The 21,603-nt window shown below is 40.8% G+C and overlaps 1 protein-coding gene across 1 annotated transcript; it reads right to left on the bottom strand.

The window, feature by feature from the left end:
* Window positions 1-462: 462 nt before the first annotated feature.
* On the bottom strand, window positions 463-21,259 carry LOC118231071 (serine/threonine-protein kinase Nek2-like). The gene is made up of 11 exons (XM_035424531.1): window positions 20,959-21,259; window positions 20,404-20,575; window positions 14,011-14,175; window positions 11,675-11,753; window positions 10,391-10,488; window positions 9,219-9,302; window positions 6,478-6,545; window positions 5,761-5,847; window positions 4,772-4,826; window positions 1,843-2,031; window positions 463-1,736 (listed from the first exon to the last, which is right to left on the bottom strand). Exons 3-11 carry the CDS (start codon window positions 14,164-14,166, stop codon window positions 924-926), a joined length of 1,629 nt encoding a protein of 542 aa, XP_035280422.1. The 5' UTR covers window positions 14,167-14,175; window positions 20,404-20,575; window positions 20,959-21,259; the 3' UTR covers window positions 463-923.
* Window positions 21,260-21,603: the final 344 nt, after the last annotated feature.

Below are 21,603 nucleotides of genomic sequence, written 5' to 3'. Positions count from 1 at the left end.
GCACACGTAAACAATTTGCTGTTTGATTACTTTCTCATTGTCAATTCCATATAGGCTAATCGCAAAATGACAAGAATAGAACGAAAACTCGGACTTGCGTGAAAATTTAAATTAGTAGTGGTACAGCCACCGTTTGCTTTCCTTCGAAGTTACTGCTAACCGAGCAGCGAAGTGTGCCCTCCAGATGCGAACCATGCACCATGAATTAGTCCATAGTCGTCCTGGTCTTTTTGTGGAATTGAAGAATGGCAGAGTAAAATTACGGCAGTCTGAAAAAGCTAAAGGGACGATTACTAGAATTAACCTGTTATTTTACCCTGACAAAGTGCGGAAGGTGATTTCCAGTTTGCTTTTACTGTAGCCTATCACCAATGTGAATTACGCAGAACTACCACATACCTCACATAACTATCAAACATTTTGAGTCAATTACAACAGGCTAACAAATAATATCCGGAAGAATATATTCAGCAACCGAATTAATCCGTTTGAATGTTTTGGTACGTAATATGCTGTCCCAGCACTAATGCTTAGCATTTTATAAAACAAATACTAAAGCAAATTTCAAACAGTAGCGTTGCAGATGCAACTCATCAGCGAACGTGATCACAGGGACGAAGCTGAGCAGAAGGATGAGCCTGAGATCAATGACGGTCTCTGCTGTAACCCGCCTTCTCCCCGCCATATGCAATACAAACCAATATATGCTATAGCGCCCTCCCCACCTGTAGAGGGTGCACACTCACAAACACAAATATAGAATACATTTTGTAAATAGAAATAAACTTAAATGCGGCTCCTACACATTGATAATATTATCAGAGGCTGTTCAGTTGGGGACCTCTGCGGACTATATTCTATATCTGAGGTGGATTCAAACTGCATTTAAGGCCAATAACACAGAGGTTAGTTCAGCCAAACACTTAAGCTTCTTCTAACTTAGGGATGGTAGACCATACAGACTCAATTTTTTTCAGAAATTTCTGAAGCTCAGCAGACACCTCCCTGATCATCTTAATGAACTCCCTGGTTTTTAATGCTTTTTTTCCCTCTGCACTGCCAGCCTGTGGGCCTGCAGAGGCTTCATCAGGGGGTTCCTCTGACTCCTCCATCTTTGTGTATTTATTTGAGCCTTGCTGTCTCATGGCGTGTATCTCCCTGGAATCATCAACAATGAAGAAGATGTCAACAGCTAGAAAGAGACCTGCGAACACCCCGGTGACCACCTCTGCTGCACGTGCGAGTCTGACAGCTTGTGATGCTGCCCTGAACGCCTGAACCGCAGGGGCCAATTTAGCCAAACCCCCAATGCTCCTCAGTACCCGAGCGGCCCCTGCTACATTCAGGGATCTCCTCTGGTTCAAATCCTCAAAACCCTTGTCAATGCTCTGGAGGCATGTGACCAGAATCAGTATCTTCGCCTCACATTCATGTATAATATTATCTATGGTGCGGCGGTCTATGTGCTCATTCACCATTTTGGTGACATTAGAAGCAGCTCCAGTTACCCCCCCAGCTGCAGCAACCGCAATTCCCACCCCTGTCACAATCAGAGAAGCCCCTAAAGTGACAGGGGCGAGGGCAACACCCACTATGGTGGTGATCCCCCCCACAGCACCCATCACCCCTCCAGTCAGACTGCCCACGGTGGTGCCAAAGTGCACGCGCTCTAAACCATCTGCCACTCCATCCAGCTCTTTCAGTTTCTGCTGCAGCTCTTCCGGGATTCCCTTGATCTGTGGAAATACAAGTTACAGGTTACAGCCCTGAGCCCTATCCTTTATTCAGCCTTTCTGTTAGCATTTCTGTATGAAACTGTGAACAGAAAACAAGAAGAATCACCCTTTGGATAAGGATCCCTAGAAGGAAGGGTCTCTCCAGTATATCACTGGCAGAGGGTCGATCTGCTGGATTCTTCTGAAGCAGATCCTTCACAAGGTCCCGTAGATCAGTGGAGAATGGTCCAGAGATGGAGGGGTAGGGCCCATCCACAATTTTATTGAACACTTCTCGCAAATTTTCTTCTGGAAACTGAAAGGAAGTCAGTCTGAACACTGTCACACGCCACGACACACCCCTTTGGTGGACAGAAGAGTTAAGACACAGGGAGATATGGGAATTCCGGAAAATTATGGTACTTAATTTTATAATTCACAAGAGCGTGATCATTACAAAAATAAAATGGCTTCACCTTTCATCTGCATGGTATCCAGCTAAAAAATGATAAATTAACACAACAAACTAAAATAACAAAAACATCCATCCATTATTTATACCCGATTATCCTGGGCAAGGTCGCAGGGGTTGCTGGAGCCTACCCCAGCGTGCATTAGGTGAGAGGCAGGAATACACCCTGGACAGGCTGCCAATCTATCACAGGGCACACACACCATTCACTCACACACCATTCACTCACACCATTCACAAGAGCTCCTTCAAATTGTCTTCCATCTCTCTAAGGAATGTCTTTTGAAGTGTTGGCTTTCACAATACGTAGTGAACTGCCTGTTGTGTGGGCTCTCATATATCACTCTGCAAAGTCTTATAATGGCTTTATTCCACTGTTTTCTTATTTCCTCTCTTGTTTTGCGCTATGGCTGAATCATTAGTGCAGGCGATTTTAACATTCACACTGACACCCCTTCAGCTCCCTTCACTGTTGAAGTCCAAATCTTACTGAGTCTTTTAATTTAGTGCAACATGTTAACAAACCAACACATTCTAAAGAGCATACGCTCAGTCTTATTCTTACCTTTGGCATCAGCCTAACCAGCCTCGAACTGAAGGATGTTTCGTCTCAGATCATTTGAGTTTTATTTGATACAGACCTTAATACGTCCATTAAAAATAACAGACAGTAGTGTTTCTCATGCATCATCAACTCTCAAACTGCCTCAAAGTGATCTGCTGCTTGTGTGGATTCCAGCAGAACTGCAATTCAGACTTTTCATATGGAGGAATTGTTACAAAGATTTAATAACTTATGCCAGACCACAATGGACACTATTGCTCCTTTTAAAACTAAAATAAAGTCCACAGTAAAAATTTTCCCCTGGATTAATGATGAAATACGTACCATTAAGGTGGAATGCAGAAAAAACAGAACACAAATGAAAGTCCACCAAATTGCAAATTCATTATCTTCAAATGAAAAAAATAATTAATATCCTTCAACAAGGCAACAAAAGATGTGAGAGCTGTTGTAGTCTCTGCCAATCAGCACAACTCAAAGGCTTTTAGTTAAAATGATTGACCATCTGCACCTGCCTGTGTTTCTGCATCTTCTACTGCTGACTGTGAGTTTTTATCTTTCTTTGTGGAGAAGATCCATAATATTAGATCTAAGATTACTCATCCCGTGTATTGCATTGAAATACCATAATGCATAATGTCAGTGCATAAATGTTCTGAGCTTCTTCCTGCCTATTTCCATTGAAGATCTTATTGATACTGTCTCACATGGAAACCCTCCTCCAGTCCCCTAGACATCATACCGACTAGACTTTTTAAAGACGTTATTGGCCCCGATTTGCTATCCATTTTAAATTCCTCTCTTTGCACTGGATATGTTCCTGATCATTTTAAATCTGCCATTGTTATACCCCTTCTAAAGAATCTAACACTGATGCCTCTGCTCTAGAAAACTACAGACCTATTTCAAAACTTTTATTTCCGAAATATTAGAGAAAGCTGTGTCTAAGCAACTACTAAGAGCAATAAAAAAGAACTATATTTTTGAAAAATTACAGTCTGGTTTTCAATAACACCACAGCACTGAAACTGATCTTCTTACAGTTACAAATGACCTATAATGTAACACAGGTTAATTGATAGAATTAGAAACTGGGTAGGGGTCTCTGGGACTGTGCTGGACTGGATCAGTTCATGTCTCTCCAGTAGAAATGTCTCTGTGGGTATCAGTGATCATGTGGCCTCCTCCAAAGTTCCCCAAAGCTCAATTCTCAGGCCTGTCCTGTTTTTGATTTATATGCTACCTGTTGGAAAACATGGGAGCCACAGTTTACCCCCCCCCCCTTACACCCCACCTCGTAGTGGGCCAATTGCAGATGACCTTGTCTGCCACCAAATCCAGTTAAATTCACTTTTTGATCAGAACTTCTGTGTTACATCCTCTACCCTCTGATCCAGTCAAATTATCTCCCTTTGATATGCAGTACCTTTGTGTGATATCCTCTGCCCCCTACTTCAGTCCAATTCCCCCACACCTTGTTTCTGCAGCAAGACTGCTGACTAGGACAAGATGGATGTCACACATTTCCCCAGTTTTCACCTCACTATACTGGCTTCCGCTGACTTTTAGAATAGATTTAAAATTCTAATGATCACCTATAATGCTTTGCATGGCCTGGCACCTGAATATATTACCAAACTGTTAGTTTGCTACCAGCCACTGAGACCGCTGCTCTGGTCCTGCGGGCCGTTTCTAAGTCTAGACTAAAAGCCGAAGGTGATCGTGCTTCTCTGTTAGGGCCCTGAGGCCCTGGAACAGCTTTGCTGCCATGGGTCAGTCTGCTGAATCAGCGTCTTCTATTCAATCACGTCTTAAAACTCACTTTCATAGTGCTTCCAGGAGTGGCCGCCCTGCCAAAATTTCTCCAAGGGCAAAAGTGCTATACAAAGATCTAAGGCCCTGGGTGTCCATCAAAGCAAAATAAAATTTCTCCAAGGGCACAGCAACAACTCAACCAGGAAGTCACAAAAGATGTTAGAACATGTACAGTAATGCATCAAAGCCTTGACTTGTACTTACCGCACGCCTAAGCTCGCACAGTTCATACAGTACACACCCCAAAGCCCAAACGTCACTGCAAAGTACAAACGTTCATTTTAATTATCATAATCTTAATCATACATGCTTCTCATTTATATTTACAGTATTCACTCTAATCACACAATAATATAAAAATTTAACGGAATATAAATATTACGAAATACAACAGGGTCCTGCCCCAAGCCCATATGAGCAGGAAGAGGACTCACCAGTAGAGCCACAGTTAGGAGGGTCCCAAAACTGGGACAGGGGGGTCCCAGGATATGGGGTGTACATCAACTTGTTTGTAACGAGTTAAAGTGGTACTATGTTAACTTGCATTGTCCCTATCAAATAAACTATATAAATAAATACATTTCTTCATTTATTACAAAATATATTCAGGGGGCTTTCCAATACATTTTGTCCCAGGCCTGAGAATTCATGGTTTCTGTTGTGGCCCTGCTTAGTATTAATAAAGCAGTACTTTCACACATAGTATTATAGCTCATTCTTAGTATTAATAAAGCAGTACTTTCATACATAGTATTATAGCTCAGTCTTAGTATCAATAAAGCAGTACTTTCATGTAGCCTTAAAGCTATCAGTAATAAGACAGTGCTTTCAATGTAAATGGACTGCATTTATATAGCGCTTTTATCCAAAGCGCTTTACAATTGATGCCTCTCATTCGCCAGAGCGGTTAGGGGTTAGGTGTCTTGCTCAAGGACACTTCGACACGCCCAGGGCGGAGTTTGAACTGGCAACCCTCTGACTGCCAGACAATCGGTCTTACCTCCTGAGCTATGTCGCCCCTGGTATGTGTAATATTACAGCATAGTCTTGGTAGTATAGCAGTGCTTTCATACATAGTATTATAGCTCAGCCTTGGTAATATAGCAATGGTTTCATACATAGTGTTATAGCTCAGCTTTAGTGATAATAATTCAGTGCTTTTGTACATAGTGTTATTCTACACTGTACTGTACCTTTTACTGCCGTATGTTTCTTGCTCAATTATTTCTGGACTCCGGTAACAAAATGTTCCCCCAACTGTTCTTGCATAGCCTGAAGATCTGAACAGCCCAAACATTTAAAAAGCAAAAACAAAATAATGGTAATTAGTAGTGGTCACAAAGGAAGTTGTATATCCAAAGAGCACTATCCTGCTTGCACTATCTCTGTAAGCATATCATGTTCACATATTCAGCATATCATAAAGTTGATCCAAAAGGATGTTTTGCAGCTGAGCACTGTCTCTGTATCACACCTGCTGACTCCCTGTCAGCACAGTAATCAGTGTTTTATTTTGAGGGTCTAATAAGAGGCAGATTTTTGTCAGCTGACCTACACAGCCAACACAGGAACCACAGACAGCACAGACAGCATAAACAGGACTGACTGCACCGGCAGCACAGACAGCATAAACAGCACAGACAGCACAGGCATAAAATGATAGAAAATTCCACACTAAAGCTATACACGAAAAAGGCATTAGAGGGATTAGAAATACAGTCATTTCCAAGCCACTATCTTTAAGCTTGCGTGGATCAGAAATTCTTAATTACAGCAGCAATGCACATGTCCCTGAACATCTGAAGTTTGGTTTTGATATTACATAAATTTATAAGCTCCTGTCTAATTTTAAAGGTTGTTCATAAATATTTTTCATCTTCTTTCTCCAGTATAGCACAGTGAAAAAATACCTTTCATGGGGGTTTTCCAGTCCAAAGTCTCCCAAGCGAATCGTCCCATATTTGTCCAAGAAAATGTTCTAAATGTAAATAACATTGTGTAAGGCTACAGGCACAGAGCACAGTGCAGTCAGAGCAAACATTACAGAAAGAGAAACTGACATTGCGTAAGGCTACAGGCACAGAGCACAGTGCAGTCAGAGCAAACATTACAGAAAGAGAAACAACACTACTGTATCTCACGTAGCACAGTTATGAAACCATTCTGTGCTCTTGGGAGAATTTACTGATTTGGAAACTTTCTGAAAATATTCTGACAAACACAACTGATGCTGTAAATACACAAATCAAAGTGATATACAAAAATTATACAAATTCTTCAATGAATTACTTCAGGAATTTGTGAAATAAAAACATCTATTTTTCAAGACTTTATCCAGGAATGTGTTATAAAATAAACAGCCCTTTGAACTTGTTTGACTGCAACATGCAGAGAATAAAAGACAAAATTTTAGCTACTCCTTTTTTTTTTTTTAACACTTTACTTAAATCTGAGACACATTGATAGCAGTGTGCTGAATGTACATAAAATACAACTATTAGAAAGGAAAATAAGTAGCATGGAGTAGAATAAATATTTTAAAAAACAAATCATATAGTAATAAAAGACAGAATAAAGTAAAATAAATATTTTTTTAAAATAAATAAATAAAAATAAAATAAATAAATAAATGTAATTTAAATAACCTAAAATATCATAAAACATTTAGTTCCAGTGAAGGCAAATCTTAATGCAATGACATTCTAGACGATTCTGTGCTTCCAACTTTGTGGCAAAAGATTGGGGTAGGTTCTGTTTCGGCATGACAATGCCCCCGTGCACAAAGCATTTGAATAGGCTGTGATCATGGACGTATTGCATGGGAAAGCCCCCAAATTAGCAAATCGCTGTACGCTGGGCTGCGACTTCCGCTGTAGACCTGGTCGAAGCAGGCAGGTGGAACCGGCACCAGTCACAGACTACGCTGACGCCAACTGCAAGAGCTGCACCAAAATAGCAGAGTGCCGCTCAATCTTGACTGACACCACCCCAACAGCGGCTGTCCTCCCACTTTGGCACATGGCAAGTCGCAAAAATGGCAAACAGTAAGTGGAATACCACCTTGCCTGTGAAATGGCTGGTGAAGCTGGCAGTATACTAGTAAGAAGAAAGAACTTCAGGATTGAGAACCACTGGCAAACATGTCCACGAACACCGCTGTCGGTATACTCAGTGAGAACACAGAACCGTTTAAAGTCACTCCATGCCGCTGGGGCGTGAATAATTACGAATAATAACGAGGCAGCTATTAACCGGGTCTGGCATCTCAACCAGACCTCCGTCTCACGGCTACGCCATGGATGTATAAATAGAAGGGCTACGCGAGATCACAACACAAAACAAAATGTTTAAAGTGTTTAAAGTAGCTTTAGTTTATCTAGCTATGCAAAAGAAGAAAAGGCGAAGAAGATAGGTAGGCTCCCCCTCTAAATCAGAGTAGGACAGAGAATGGAGAGTTTTGTCTGTACATTCGACAAATGCGAGTTTAGACGAGGGGGTCCACTTTCTCTTATTTCCGAATGTGTGCTAGACGTTTTGATGACTTGCTGAAACGAGTAGCACCATTCATAAAACATGCGGGAACTCAGAATTCCCATCCCTACAGAAGAGAGATTGGTGTTGACTCTCCGTACATTAGCATGTGAAGTCAGCCCTCTGAACTCTCAACCGTGACATAACCAACCATGTGATATTTGGACCAATTGCTGAGAGGGGGAGGTTGGAGAACAAGAAAGAAGTTTTCCAAAAGTTCTCCCTGGAGGCCGTCGCATACTGCACCGTTCGAACACACAACACCGCGTCTTTTTGTTCTTCAGTTGTTCTCTGTGGTGTGGGGATGGCTGGTTTAAGCAGCCACACCTGCCCTGGGTCAAGCTAATTAGACCTGGCTAGTTAGATAATTGGTTATGAATTAGATAATTGGCCAGGCTAATTGGACCCGGGAACAGGGGTGGCTGCACCTGTGCGTAGTGAGGTAATCGGTGCGCACAGGTTAAATCTGCCATCCCCACCCGCACAAGGGAAGCCTCTCTCTCATGACAGTGTTTTACATCTGCTCAGTTGGCTGTAACATCTTGCCGACTCTTGTAAATAAATGTGGACTGTTGGAACATCTTCTCCCTGTGTCTCTGTGCTGGAGGGCCCCTAGGAAAGCCACTTTGGTGGCCTGTGGCAGGCTTGTTTGCCACATTCTCATTGCTTCGTTTTGCTCAAAAAGTTATACTTCTTATGAAGTATACTGCCTACTTAACACGCCATGCACCAACCGAAAAACAGCCCAGAATGTTTTATGATTGAGTAGAATTTCTTTGAATTGGACTGAACTGAATTCTGCTTCCTGTGATTCAAATTCTATTTCTAATTATACTTCCTGTGGGGGTGTGGTCAATTCAGTTTCAATTCCAGCTCATGAATCGAATGAATGAAAATTCCAAAATTCTGAATTGATCACAAACCTGAGCCTGTACACTGGAATCTGTGCGAGACAGTTAATGTGCAACTAATCTTCTTCAGACCACTGCTTTCACTACAGCAACCTATCATTGTTCACACTGTGGTATCATAGAAACCTGAGTGCTTACACTGTGGTATCATAGAAACCTGAGTGCTTACACTGTGGTATCATAGCAACCTATCAACCTGCAGCCTGTACCTCTGGCTTGATGTCTCTGTGCAGAATGTTCTTCGTATGCACATACACCACAGCCAAGCAGATCTCCACAAACCAGGCCAGGATCTGTGCAAAAAACAAACATTTCATGTATGTTAATAATGAACCCCAGAAGGAATAGGGTTCATACAGGAGCTAAATATGACATATGTAAGGGCTGCTGGGGGGCGCATACTGTAAAGGCTTCATGTGCATAGATGGGCACCACTGTCTGGTATCTGTTAAGGCTGTGTTCCAGTGTGTGGATGGGCCCCATGGTCTGGTATCTGTTAAGGCTCTGTTCCAGTGTGTGGATGGGCCCCATGGTCTGGTATCTGTTAAGGCTCTGTTCCAGTGTGTGGATGGGCCCCATGGTCTGGTATCTGTTAAGGCTCTGTTCCAGTGTGTGGATGGGCCCCATGGTCTGGTATCTGTTAAGGCTCTATTACATTGTGTGGATGGGCCCCATGGTCTGGTATCTGTTAAGGCTCTGTTCCAGTGTGTGGATGGGCCCCATGGTCTGGTATCTGTTAAGGCTGTGTTCCAGTGTGTGGATGGGCCCCATGGTCTGGTATCTGTTAAGGCTGGGTTCCAGTGTGTGGATGGGCCCCATGGTCTGGTATCTGTTAAGGCACTGTTCCAGTGTGTAGATGGGCCCCACAGTCTGGTATCTGTTAAGGCACTGTTCCAGTGTGTGGATGGGCCCCCATGGTCTGGTATCTGTTAAGGCTCTGTTCCAGTGTGTGGATGGGCCCCATGGTCTGGTATCTGTTAAGGCTCTATTACATTGTGTGGATGGGCCCCATGGTCTGGTATCTGTTAAGGCTCTGTTCCAGTGTGTGGATGGGCCCCATGGTCTGGTATCTGTTAAGGCTGTGTTCCAGTGTGTGGATGGGCCCCATGGTCTGGTATCTGTTAAGGCTGGGTTCCAGTGTGTGGATGGGCCCCATGGTCTGGTATCTGTTAAGGCACTGTTCCAGTGTGTAGATGGGCCCCACAGTCTGGTATCTGTTAAGGCACTGTTCCAGTGTGTGGATGGGCCCCCATGGTCTGGTATCTGTTAAGGCTGTGTTCCAGTGTGTGGATGGCCCCCATGGTCTAGTATCTGTTAAGGCTCTTTTCCAGTGGATGGGGCCCATGGTCTGGTACAAAAATAAACATGTTGCTGTACTTACCTTATCTTCTGGGAAATATTCACCTTTCTGCTTTTTAATTTGCTTAGAAAGATTCCCACCCTCACAATACTCCATCACTACGTACACATTCACATCATCTGTAAAGAGAAAATAATTTTCCTGTTACTTGATTGGTTTCCTCAGTAGGATTAATATTTCTTGGAATACATAACACAGTAAAATTTGACAAAGTATAATTGTTTTAAAGAAAGAAATATATGTGGTCTCCCAGTTATATAACCAGTCAAATGAACTGCAGCTGTCATGTTCTGACAAAATCAAAGACAAAATGACCTATTTTTCCTGTGATGGCTGGGTGTTCCACTCTTATGGTGTTGTTCATTACTGTATGACAGTCTCTGGCTAGCAGTAATTTAATTTTATTGGCATTCTGTGTCTGGGTTATGGTTTTACCACAATATCATGATATACTGTCCATAAAGAATGCTTTATGCCTAAAAGGTGAGAAAATGATCTGTAAATTAGATCAAAGCGACAACTATATAGTGGTATGCAAAAGCATGGGCACTCCTGGTCAAATTGTGTGTTTTATAAAATATCTAGGAAGCCACTATTTGGTCAAACCTTAGGCGAACCAAAATAAACTTTGGAACATTAAGAAAGAGGTCCCTGGTGAGCTCAGAAATCAGAAAGAGCCTGGTTAGCCAAGGAAGACCTCTAAAGTTCATGACTAACAAATTCTCACCATAATGAAAGAAAACCCCTAAACACCTGTCCATCATCAGACACACTCTTCAGCAGGCAGGTATTTATGTGTCAGTGACTACAGAGGCTATAGTGCGAGATGCAAACCACTAGTTAGCCGCAAAAACAGAACCTGCAGTACTGGAAAAATGTGTTGTGAATGGGGGGGGGGGGGGTCCTTTATTTGATAGAACAGTGTAGAAAGACAGGGAGAATTAGGAGAAGAGAGAGGGAGAAGTGTGACAAAAGTCAGCAGTCGGATTCAAACCGCCAACGTCGCGGTTCACACTGAGCATGTGGTTAGCGCTCTACAGGCTGGGCCACTAGAGGCCCCATGTTGTGAATAAGTGACACCAAGAAGCAAAATGTGGAGGCAAAAAGTAACTGCCCAAGATCCCAAGCCCCCCTCATCTGTGAAACATGAAGGTGGGGGTGTTGTGGTTTGGCATGTATAGCTACCACAGATACTGGCTCACTTTTTAATGATTGATTTAAAAGTACACAATAATGTGGATGATAATTAAATTAATGTTTGATTATTAATGATAAATTCTGTGAATTGTTTTCTTGTTATACTACCTTTAAAATGCTCCAGGTACTGAACAATGAATGGGTGTTTAAAACCTTGCAGCACAGTCACTTCACGCTTCACAGAATCCTGAAAAGCGAAAACATAAGGCTGTGAGCAGTGAAATAAACATTTTTATCCACATATTAATTAGATTATTTTGGTTAAACCTGAGGTATTCTGGAGTAGGTTTGATGTCAGACTTAATTCAGATTTTAAACTTTTTTTTAATCATGTCAGTGTGACTGATTTCGTCCAACACCAAAAAAAAAAAACCAGTGGCCTCATTTATAAAATGGTCTTAAAAAATAAAATCTTAAGTAGTACCTTGTGCAGAAAACCTGAGTTGTTATCTAAAAAAACTCCACTTTGTCATGGATATGATTGTATCTCAATGGAAAGTTTACACTTGATGTAAACTTACTACCTGATGGACATGTGGAGGTACTGCACATTTCAGGGCTGCATGCAAATCCCCAAAGTAAAATGTGCTTTTAAGAACATTTAACAGCAAGTACATTTTAGGCATGAGGAATGCAAGAATAATAAAAAGATCAGACTATCTGGTATGGATGTGGTTTTTTTCTGGATACAACTGCTGGCTATTGCATAGCAATATCTGTAGTCAAAGAAACGCATTGCATATTTTAGCTGAATGTGTACAGTGTGATCTTAAAGCTGCTGCAAGATAGGCTGGACTCCTAAGCATAGGTCCCTCCCCTGAGTCCACCCATCCATCCATTATCTATACCCGCTTATCCTGGGCAGGGTCCATCCATTATCTATACCCACTTATTCTGGGCAGGGTCCATCCATTATCTATACCCACTTATCCTGGGCAGGGTCCGTCCATTATCTATACTCACTTATCCTGGGCAGGATCCATCCATTATCTATACCCACGTATCCTGGGCAGGGTCCATCCATTATCTATACCCACTTATCCTGGGCAGGGTCCATCCATTATCTATACCTACTTATGCTGGGCAGGGTCATGGGGGGTGCTGGAGCCTATCCCAGCTTGCATTGGGTGAGAGGCAGGAATGCACTCATACCAATGGGCAATTTACAGTCTCCAATCAGTCTATCTGCATGTCTTTGGACTGTGGGAGGAAACCCACGTGGACACGGGGAGAACATGCAAACACCACACAGACTCCACAACTCCACAACTGGCCATGCAAACTCCAGGCTGGGATTGCCATTGGCCAGTTCTCCCCAGACGCCCGTGTCTCATTGTGTACTCACAACTCAGCATCATTGGAGACTTGGAGCAGGAGTGCTATCAGTCAGTTGCATTTTAGTTGCATCCAGCTTATCTACTTGCCTCTACTGCAGCAAAAGCAAAGTCATGCAGTGAGTGGATCTGCGTTTGTGTTAATACACAAAGTTAATCAGGTGTGAAGCCACCATTGGTTTAGAGCCTGATTCACCTTTGCTCTGATTCCTGAAAGTCACACTGAATGGTGGGTTAACTCCTTCCCTCCAGTGTCCTTAACTAAACTCCTACTGAATGGTGAATTCATTGTTTCCACTTCTTCACTCCTGCATCTTTACAACAATGCTCCTGCGCCATTTTACAGTTTACATTTTACAAGTTTCAGTTTCAGGGCAACCTGCGCTTGGTTCCCCCCACACCCACCCTCCGACTACGACTGCTACTTGGCTTCTGGATACACATCCGACTCCAACTATGGCTCAGGCCTTGCAAGAATCGTGATTAATCCCAGCTCGGATTGGAATGCAGAAATTTCATCCTCTGTGAAGTTGGCCTTCCTTTTGTGGCCCATGCTTGCTCTAATCAAAATGATGAAATGCAACCTTATTTAGAGGGAAATGACTGTTATTGGCTGCATTCACGAGACAGAGTAATTGCAAAGCATGTTCATGTAGGTTCAAATTGAAATTTATTTCATGTTTGTATATCACAAGTGCATAAGATGCAGATAGTCAGGCTTGAAACCAACATAAGTAACATTTTTAAAATTAGGCCCCAGGAGACTGGTATAAGACAAGTCTGAGACAGAGATGACACAGGTATGTGATAGGTATGAGACAAGTCTGAGACAGAGATGACACAGGTATGTGATAGGTATGAGACAAGTCTGAGACAGGTTTGAGACAGGTATGTGATAGGTATGAGACAAGTCTGAGACAAGTATGTGATAGGTATGAGACAAGTCTGAAACAGGTATGTGATAGGCATGAGGCAAGTCTGAGACAGGTATGTGATAGGGATGAGGCAAGTCTGAGACAGGTATGTGATAGGTATGAGACAAGTCTGAGACAGGTATGTGATAGGTATGAGACAAGTCTGAGAGCGCTGACACAGGTCTGAGTCACTTACTGATTTATGGAGCCCTGATTGATCATACTTATTTATTCTGTATTCCTTCCTTTTTTTCTCTTTCTTGACCCGCAGAGTCTTACAAAAATCTCCCTTCTCACTTTCTTCAAGCAGGATGTATCCGTGCTGGCTCAGGATACTTTTTGCGTTTCCCATGATGCTTTACTGCACAAATACAATGATAAGGACATTAGGTTAATTATGAACCAACAGCCCATTATTAATTGTCATCATGACATGGAGTTTGTAGACCCCCTTTTCATACTCAAAACATGAGGTCAGAAAATACTAAGTGCATGTCTACGGAATTTTAAATTGTGTGGTCCCAGGAAGGGAGATGAGGTGCTGTCCACCAGGGGGCAGCACTGGCCCCACACAGAGGTATGGTCACAGCTGTGAAGTATTGCAAACACTACAGCTGCGGCCCATTACCCAATCATTGGGCTCTACACACAGCCGTAAGCAGATACACCCCCCAATCTCTACCACACAGCCGTAAACAGATACACCCCCCAATCTCTACCACACAGCCGTAAGCAGATACACCCCCCAATCTCTACCACACAGCCGTAAACAGATACACCCTTCAATCTCTACCACACAGCCGAAAACAGATACACCCCCCAATCTCTACCACACAGCCGTAAGCAGATACATTACATTACATTACAGGCATTTGACAGACGCTCTTATCCAGAGCGACGTACAACAAAGTGTATAACCATAACCAGGAACAAGTGTGCTGAAAACCCTAGAGAGAAGTACTGTTCCAAGTGCAGGGAACAACCGCATAGTTTAACTAGGACCCTGTAGGTTAATCTGATTAACACTAACACAAACGAGAACAGCAACAACGTAGTCTATGCAAAAAATACAAGCAGTAGTTAAGACACAAGTGCATTAACTAAGTCAACTAAGAAACAGCTACCTAGATGCACCCCCTAATCTCTACCACACAACCGTTAACTGGCTCAGGTTAAGTACCCAAATACTGGAGACTGACTTGAGTAAAGGTAAGTACTCATTTTGTGTTGTTTGAAGGAAGGTGGACTTGTTGAGAGAGAGATAGATGGGGCAGCATGGCTGATTGGCTGAGATGTGGAAAGGCAGAGGTGTGATAGCAGGTTCAGATTTATGTATTAAAGTTACCTTTTGTTGTTTTAAGCAGGGCTAAACACTATGAAATTATCAAAAGATTCCTAGTTTTACGCTCATCATAAGGACACCAAACATGAATATATTAGGAGATAATATAGCTCAGCTAAAATAAAAACATCTGCCTCCAACAACATATATGTTGGTACATAATTTTTAAATCCAGCCGTAAGCAATCATATTGACCAGGCGGAGGGGGGGTGCCATTTGAATCTGTCGACGGGGGGTTGAATACCGCATGGGGGCCCCCTGGTGGCCATGGGGGCCCTAAGCAGCCGCTTAGTTCGCTTATGCCTCGGGCCGGCCCTGCCAGCCAGTTGCAATCTCCACCTTCTAGTGAAATATTTTCCATGTGACGACTCCAAATAGTACCATGTTGTACATTCCAATGATCAGGCCTCAAAAACCCTGATCTAAACAGACATTAAGATATTCACTCATTGATTTAAATTAAATATTACAGATTGCATTCAAACTCAAAATCAAAGGAATATGGTCATTGTGCAGCATCATTTAGTCATGCAGTGGGTCTCCCACAGGCAATAAAGTAATAAAACTTTCCAGGGAAAGAATTCTACAACATTGTATACATTTGAGAGACCTCTAGTGTGGCCCTAATCATCCCAAAGGCATTCCCATGGCCTTTGTAAAGGGAAAGGGAGACAAATAAACAGTGAGGAAACATAACATTACACACAGAGTAAGTTTGCCGGTTTCCTAAAGGTGGCAATCTAAAAACTAGGTATCTGACTACTATTCATTATATCACCCCTGACCTCACCCCATGTTAAAACTCAGGACTAGATCTGTACACTTAAACCAGAAGATGCTGTGATAACCACACATTTCATTGATAACTCAGCTATATCACAGGCTTTTCATTAAGGCAGCTGGCTAGCTACTGTAACTACATCCAGTGCATCAGCCAGAAGAGGACGGGCTACCTCTCTATAGTTGGATTTCTCCTGATATTTCTCCCTGCTGGGTAGTTCTTACCACACTTGTTTTGGGGGGTTCAGGTCAGATTTTAAAAAATGACTAGGCTTTAGGATTAGGCCTGGATACGATGGAGATTAGTTGGTGGGCCCTTTTTCGCTTACTAAAAATGTGTTCACTTGAGTATATCTCCAAATCCAAAAGTATCAGCTGAGGTGTATCGTTTTACATTACAAGAATATGTTGTATGGAGTAACCACATCATAAAGCCATGCCACTGTACCATTGTTGAAATGGTTGAATAAAACCGTTTTACATTAATGACACTGCACCCAAAAGGCACAGAGCAATGTGTAAAATTATTGTTTCCCATTGAAAAATATTTCAAAGCCAATGATCGTGAAAAATGTTGCTGTAGCTTGTTGTAGCCCTCTCTTGGTGTTCGTTGGTACAGCTGTAGGTTTAGCTGATTTCACTGTTAACACTACTCTAGTCCCTTTTCCCACGGTCGGGGATGAGAGTGGTGGATAGACTCTGTGCTTCATCCCATGATATAAGTAAACTGCAATAAACTAGGGTGAAGCACAATGCATATGCAATATTGTATGATGAAGTACTCTTGGTTGAATTGCTGCTCTTTTGCTCAATTGCTTGTGTCTGACACGCACTTCCTGTTTGTGGTGGAAAGTGAAGGAGGAATCTGGTAGTGTTTGGAAAAGTTTGTTACAGGATTTTGCGCTTTGAAGTGTGTATTTGATACTAGTTTGAAAAATATATTATAAGACGGTTTTGCTCCTAAGGTGAAAATCTTTGTTGCTGTCAGGGAACAGGGGGGATTTGGAGGGTTTCCACTTTTATTCCTCTGTTAAGTACTCGGCTAGCAACCTAGCCAGTTAGCTAATTCGGCCACCTTCTTGATGACCAGAGTTTTCTTTTTTTGTGGTTTTTCTACCCCTCAGGAGCAAAATATAATTGCAGTTAGTTTGCCCTTATTGTTACATGCTAACATTAGCTGTAGTAAAAAGCTAATGAATAAAATAAAAATGAATTCTTGTGTAATTGCACCATGTCATTCTACTATTAAATATCTGCAGCACCGTATTTCTACCTAAATTACAAATATCAACCAAACTAAGTATTGTAAATGATACACGTCTTTCTTCATTTAAGCTATTTTCCAAGTTTCTGTGATGCTTAAACCTGGACTTATAAAGCTTTAAATAGGGCGCCCTTTAAATGGGCAAGGATTGACCAGATCCGGCGTTTGCGCAAGGGGTTAAGTAGTATGTACTTTGAGTCTAAATTGAACAGAGTAGACATTTCAAGTGAATATGCTAAACCTTAGTAAATACTTCTCAAAATCAGCAGTTCTCATGAATAATTAATTTTCTTCAAACTGCCACAATATCAGGACACTGCCCTGTTCATCGAGGCCATGCCTCCACTTCTGAGGAAGAAGAGCAGGGATCTGCCAAGGTTTGAGTTCTCCAGAGGGAGAGGCAGCTGCACTGATCACCAATAAAGATTACTTCCCCTTTAGTGGAGTATTTGAAAAACCAAAACTTCTACAAAAATCGATTACTAATTTCACGATTATTGTGGATTACAGAAAGGTTGATTGCTGAAATATTTCATCAGCCATAAACATTTCACACAAAACCTATTGTAAATCTACAGTAACATGCTGTATACAGCACCAACAGCAAAGTACTGATCATAATACAGTAATATCGCTGCTGAAACAAGTAAAATTCCTAATAGTGCATTTAATTCAGGTTAGTCAGTATTTTTTTAGGATTATTGCACAACGTTTCCGCTGGTAAGCAAAATCCTTGCCGCCACACCATAATAAAAAATAAATAAATAATTAAAATAAAATAAAAAATAATAAAATTATAAAATAAAAAATAATATATATATATACACTGTATATAGCCTATATATTAAATTTATAAATTAAAAATGTTAAACTTTCTAAATATTTCTGCCTAAATGCGCTTTCAAAACCATACTGTCGCGTCCACACATTTATTTTCAAAAAGAGCCTAGGCCGCGCGCTCCGTGCTTGCTCCTTTCTGAGGTGGTCGGAAGACTTGCAGCGCGCGAAGGTCGCACGCACGTCAAAGCGTCACTTTTTTTTCTTCAGCGACCGAAAGACAACGAAAAGGTAGGTAGCGACGCTTCAAATATTACAAAAATACCATAGTGTTAACCAGTGTTTGAATTGGACCAAAATAAGTGCCGGTATCTACTCCGCAAAATACATACTGTTTAAAATAAATTAATGTTGGTAATCAAAGGAGGAGTCGGTACTCGTATACAAGTCCTGACAGCTCCTGTCCATCTCAAGCACTGGCGTTAATTATCATTCGGTGATGACAACTGGCGGATCCTAACTCTGTTCGGGCAAGTGGAATGCCTCATGCAGTTGTCTGATCGGACAAGTAAAAAAATAAATGTGATGAATATCTAATGTTATCTGAAAATAAACAGTGTTTGTTTAAGCCGAAGCGAAACCTGTTCCAGTTGAGCTACGTAGCCTACGTGCCTACCCTTTTTTATTTATTTATCTAGAGCTGCTGTTATAATGGTACAATACATCTGATTAAAATGGTGACCTGGAGAAACCCGTCGGATGTCGCGGCCGAAAATTGTTGGCAAATCGCCAAAGCAGCGCAAATTTAAAAAAATAAATAAAATTTGAGGGCATTTAAAATGTTTGAGTGATACTTCCATTTCCATACTGCAACATGGCGATTTTTTATCCATGAAAACGAAAGGGAAAGTGTTTATTTCTAAGGTTTTGTGAATGTAGTGAGCTAGCAAAACTGAGAGTTAGGCTACAGTTGCTACAGCTGACAAAGAGGGCTGCATTCTAATGACGATTATGATTATAACGAGAGGAGCAGTCTCACAAGCTGCTGCAGTGTCCAGAAATGAATACAGATAACACTAGCTAATAAAAAATACATTAATCAAGAATCTAAGTTAGTTAGGAAATGTTTGTATCATGCTTCTCAGTAGAATTAGAATGGAACAGAACAGAATCTTTAGAGCCATTTTTCTCACTTCTTCATTTTTTTTGCACAGACAATGCATGTAAACTGTCATTGAGTGTGAGAGAGACAGAGAGAGAGGGCTTTGAATGTGGCCCCAGCTCAAATTATACTGTTAAATAAAAAGATAAAACATTCTAAGTACTGTTTTGTCATGGTAATTGAGTTGATTTAGCAGAAGAATGTCCTTTTTAAAGTGCAATATGTAACTTTTCTTGAGTATCAGTTTTGGTTATATAGTCCTCTATTCTTGAAGATAGAACTTCTAGATGGACAATGTGCTCTTTTAATTGTTCTCACCCCACCATAACTCAAAATACAGGCCTTCAATATTTACAAACAATACAATACCTTTTCGCCTTTGCTACACCCCCCCTCGGACACCCACCACCACACCAAGAGATAAATTCGACAGGAAACACTGTTTCATATCTCTGTCTGTTCAGTTCGTGGTAAATCCTGATGCACCAATCATAAGCCAGTACCCGTGCTGTTAGGCGGAATTTCAAAATGTAGGCTTCTAGCCCTGCAGAAATGCATTATATCAAGTAATCTTTGTCTAACATAATTACTGCAGTAGTAAAAGAGTATTTCACCTGAATATTTGCAAACCACTTAATTTGATTTAGTAATGGGAATGACTTCCGTTAAAACATAAAAGTATGAGTAATGACCACTTAATTGTTTAATTAAAGACAAAATCTGGGCTTACAGTCATTAGCACATGTAATCAAGAAGATTCAAATACATTTTTACTGACGAAAATGGCTCCGTGAAACAACAACAGAAGAAAGGGTACAGATAAAAAGTTTTAAAAGTTTAAAGAGACATACACTTCTTTAAGTACAGTGTTTGTGCCAGTACTGTTGGTACAAAGCTCACTGTGTGTCCAGCTGCACAGCACAGTAATATTATCAATCATTATTACAAGTAAGTAGACTGAAATCAGTAGTGTAACAGATACACACCCAGTTATGTGTCTAGATGAGTTTAAAAAAAATAATGTACTCACTGTAGATTGAGCGATTTTCTTCCAGAAGTAGCTTGACTGCCAGGTGGGAATCTGATTGCTATTTTTTTTATTAAAACAATAACAGCAGTTCACAACAATGAAGAAATTCACAACTGAATGTCAGTGGGTAGCAAGCTATACAATTGTAACAATCTTACTGCTGTTAGATATCCACCTGCAATTTCTCTGAGAAACTTGAGATTTAAAAGTAATAATATAAATTGTGAATTGTACCTTGCTATGGTGGTTAGTTTGACCCTTTTCTCCTCAGGTCCCTATCGGCTGATCCCTCTGTGGTCAGTGTTTCTCTTCAAATGAACAGCAGATGAGCTGGCTGGCTGGTTAGGTCCTGACTTTCACTTTCAATTAATATAGGACCTGATATGAAATTTATCTGATGAAAAACCTGTTTTCAATGTACAAAAAAATGGCAAGTTACTCACACATGCAAAGTACTGTCTATAAGTCATTCATTCAAACTGGCAAAATCTAGGTCTCCCATTAATGCATGTATGTACAATATTTATTTTACAATCATTATTTATTTTAAGGGGAGGCACCACCATGAAAAACGATGATTTTGATTCCCTATGTCAATTTTGATATTTTTTTATATTTTGCTTCTATAACTTCTAATAGTTTCATAAAATGAGCAAACTACAGGTAAATAATTGTTATAAATATTTAATTTAGATGATAATAAAACGCCATCGTCAAGAACACAAAGCATAAAATAAGCTTATGATAGCATCTTTTATGATTAAATGCCTCTGCGGTTTTAAAACTGACCTGGTTGAATCATATATCGTTAAAAAGCTTGTTTCCTGGAGCGTATAGCCATTATGACCATATGTGGCTATTTCCTTTGCTGTCACTGTGAGGATGGATGAAAGACAAGCAGAACTCCTCAATTTCATTTATGTTAGGGAATCTTTAACAGCTATTTCCTCAAAACTGTATATTGCCCCTAGGTTATTCAATTTGTCTCAACTTTAACAATAGATACAGCTACATAATTTTACATACTGCTTCTTAAATGTTATAGCTAGGGTGTGTCAGAGGCTTTTATTGATATGTTTTGTTGTTTTCATTTTATGTGGCATTTTATCAGTAAAAATAGGTTAAAAAAAACGTTTTTTTTCAGCATATACATGTTGTTTTTGGAATAATTAATGAAAAAAACAATATTTTGACAAAAGCCTCTGACAAGCCCTAACTATTGAGTTATTGATCATATTTTTTAAAAAAGTTCAGATTTTATCTGTTGAGCTTGAATATTGAATACCTTATAAGCTAATTAGCACATATTTAGCACAGTGTTAATCAAACTGTTTCCAGCCCTGGACACGGTGTTAATCAAACTGTTTCCAGCCCTTGACACTGTGTTAATCAAACTGTTTCCAGCCCTGGACATGGTGTTACAGTTTTTTTCTA

This window comes from Anguilla anguilla, chromosome 7 (assembly GCF_013347855.1).
Source record: "Anguilla anguilla isolate fAngAng1 chromosome 7, fAngAng1.pri, whole genome shotgun sequence".
NCBI lineage: Eukaryota > Metazoa > Chordata > Actinopteri > Anguilliformes > Anguillidae > Anguilla > Anguilla anguilla.
The sequence above is the reverse complement of the archived record's forward strand: the minus strand, read 5'-3'. Positions and strand labels throughout refer to the sequence as shown.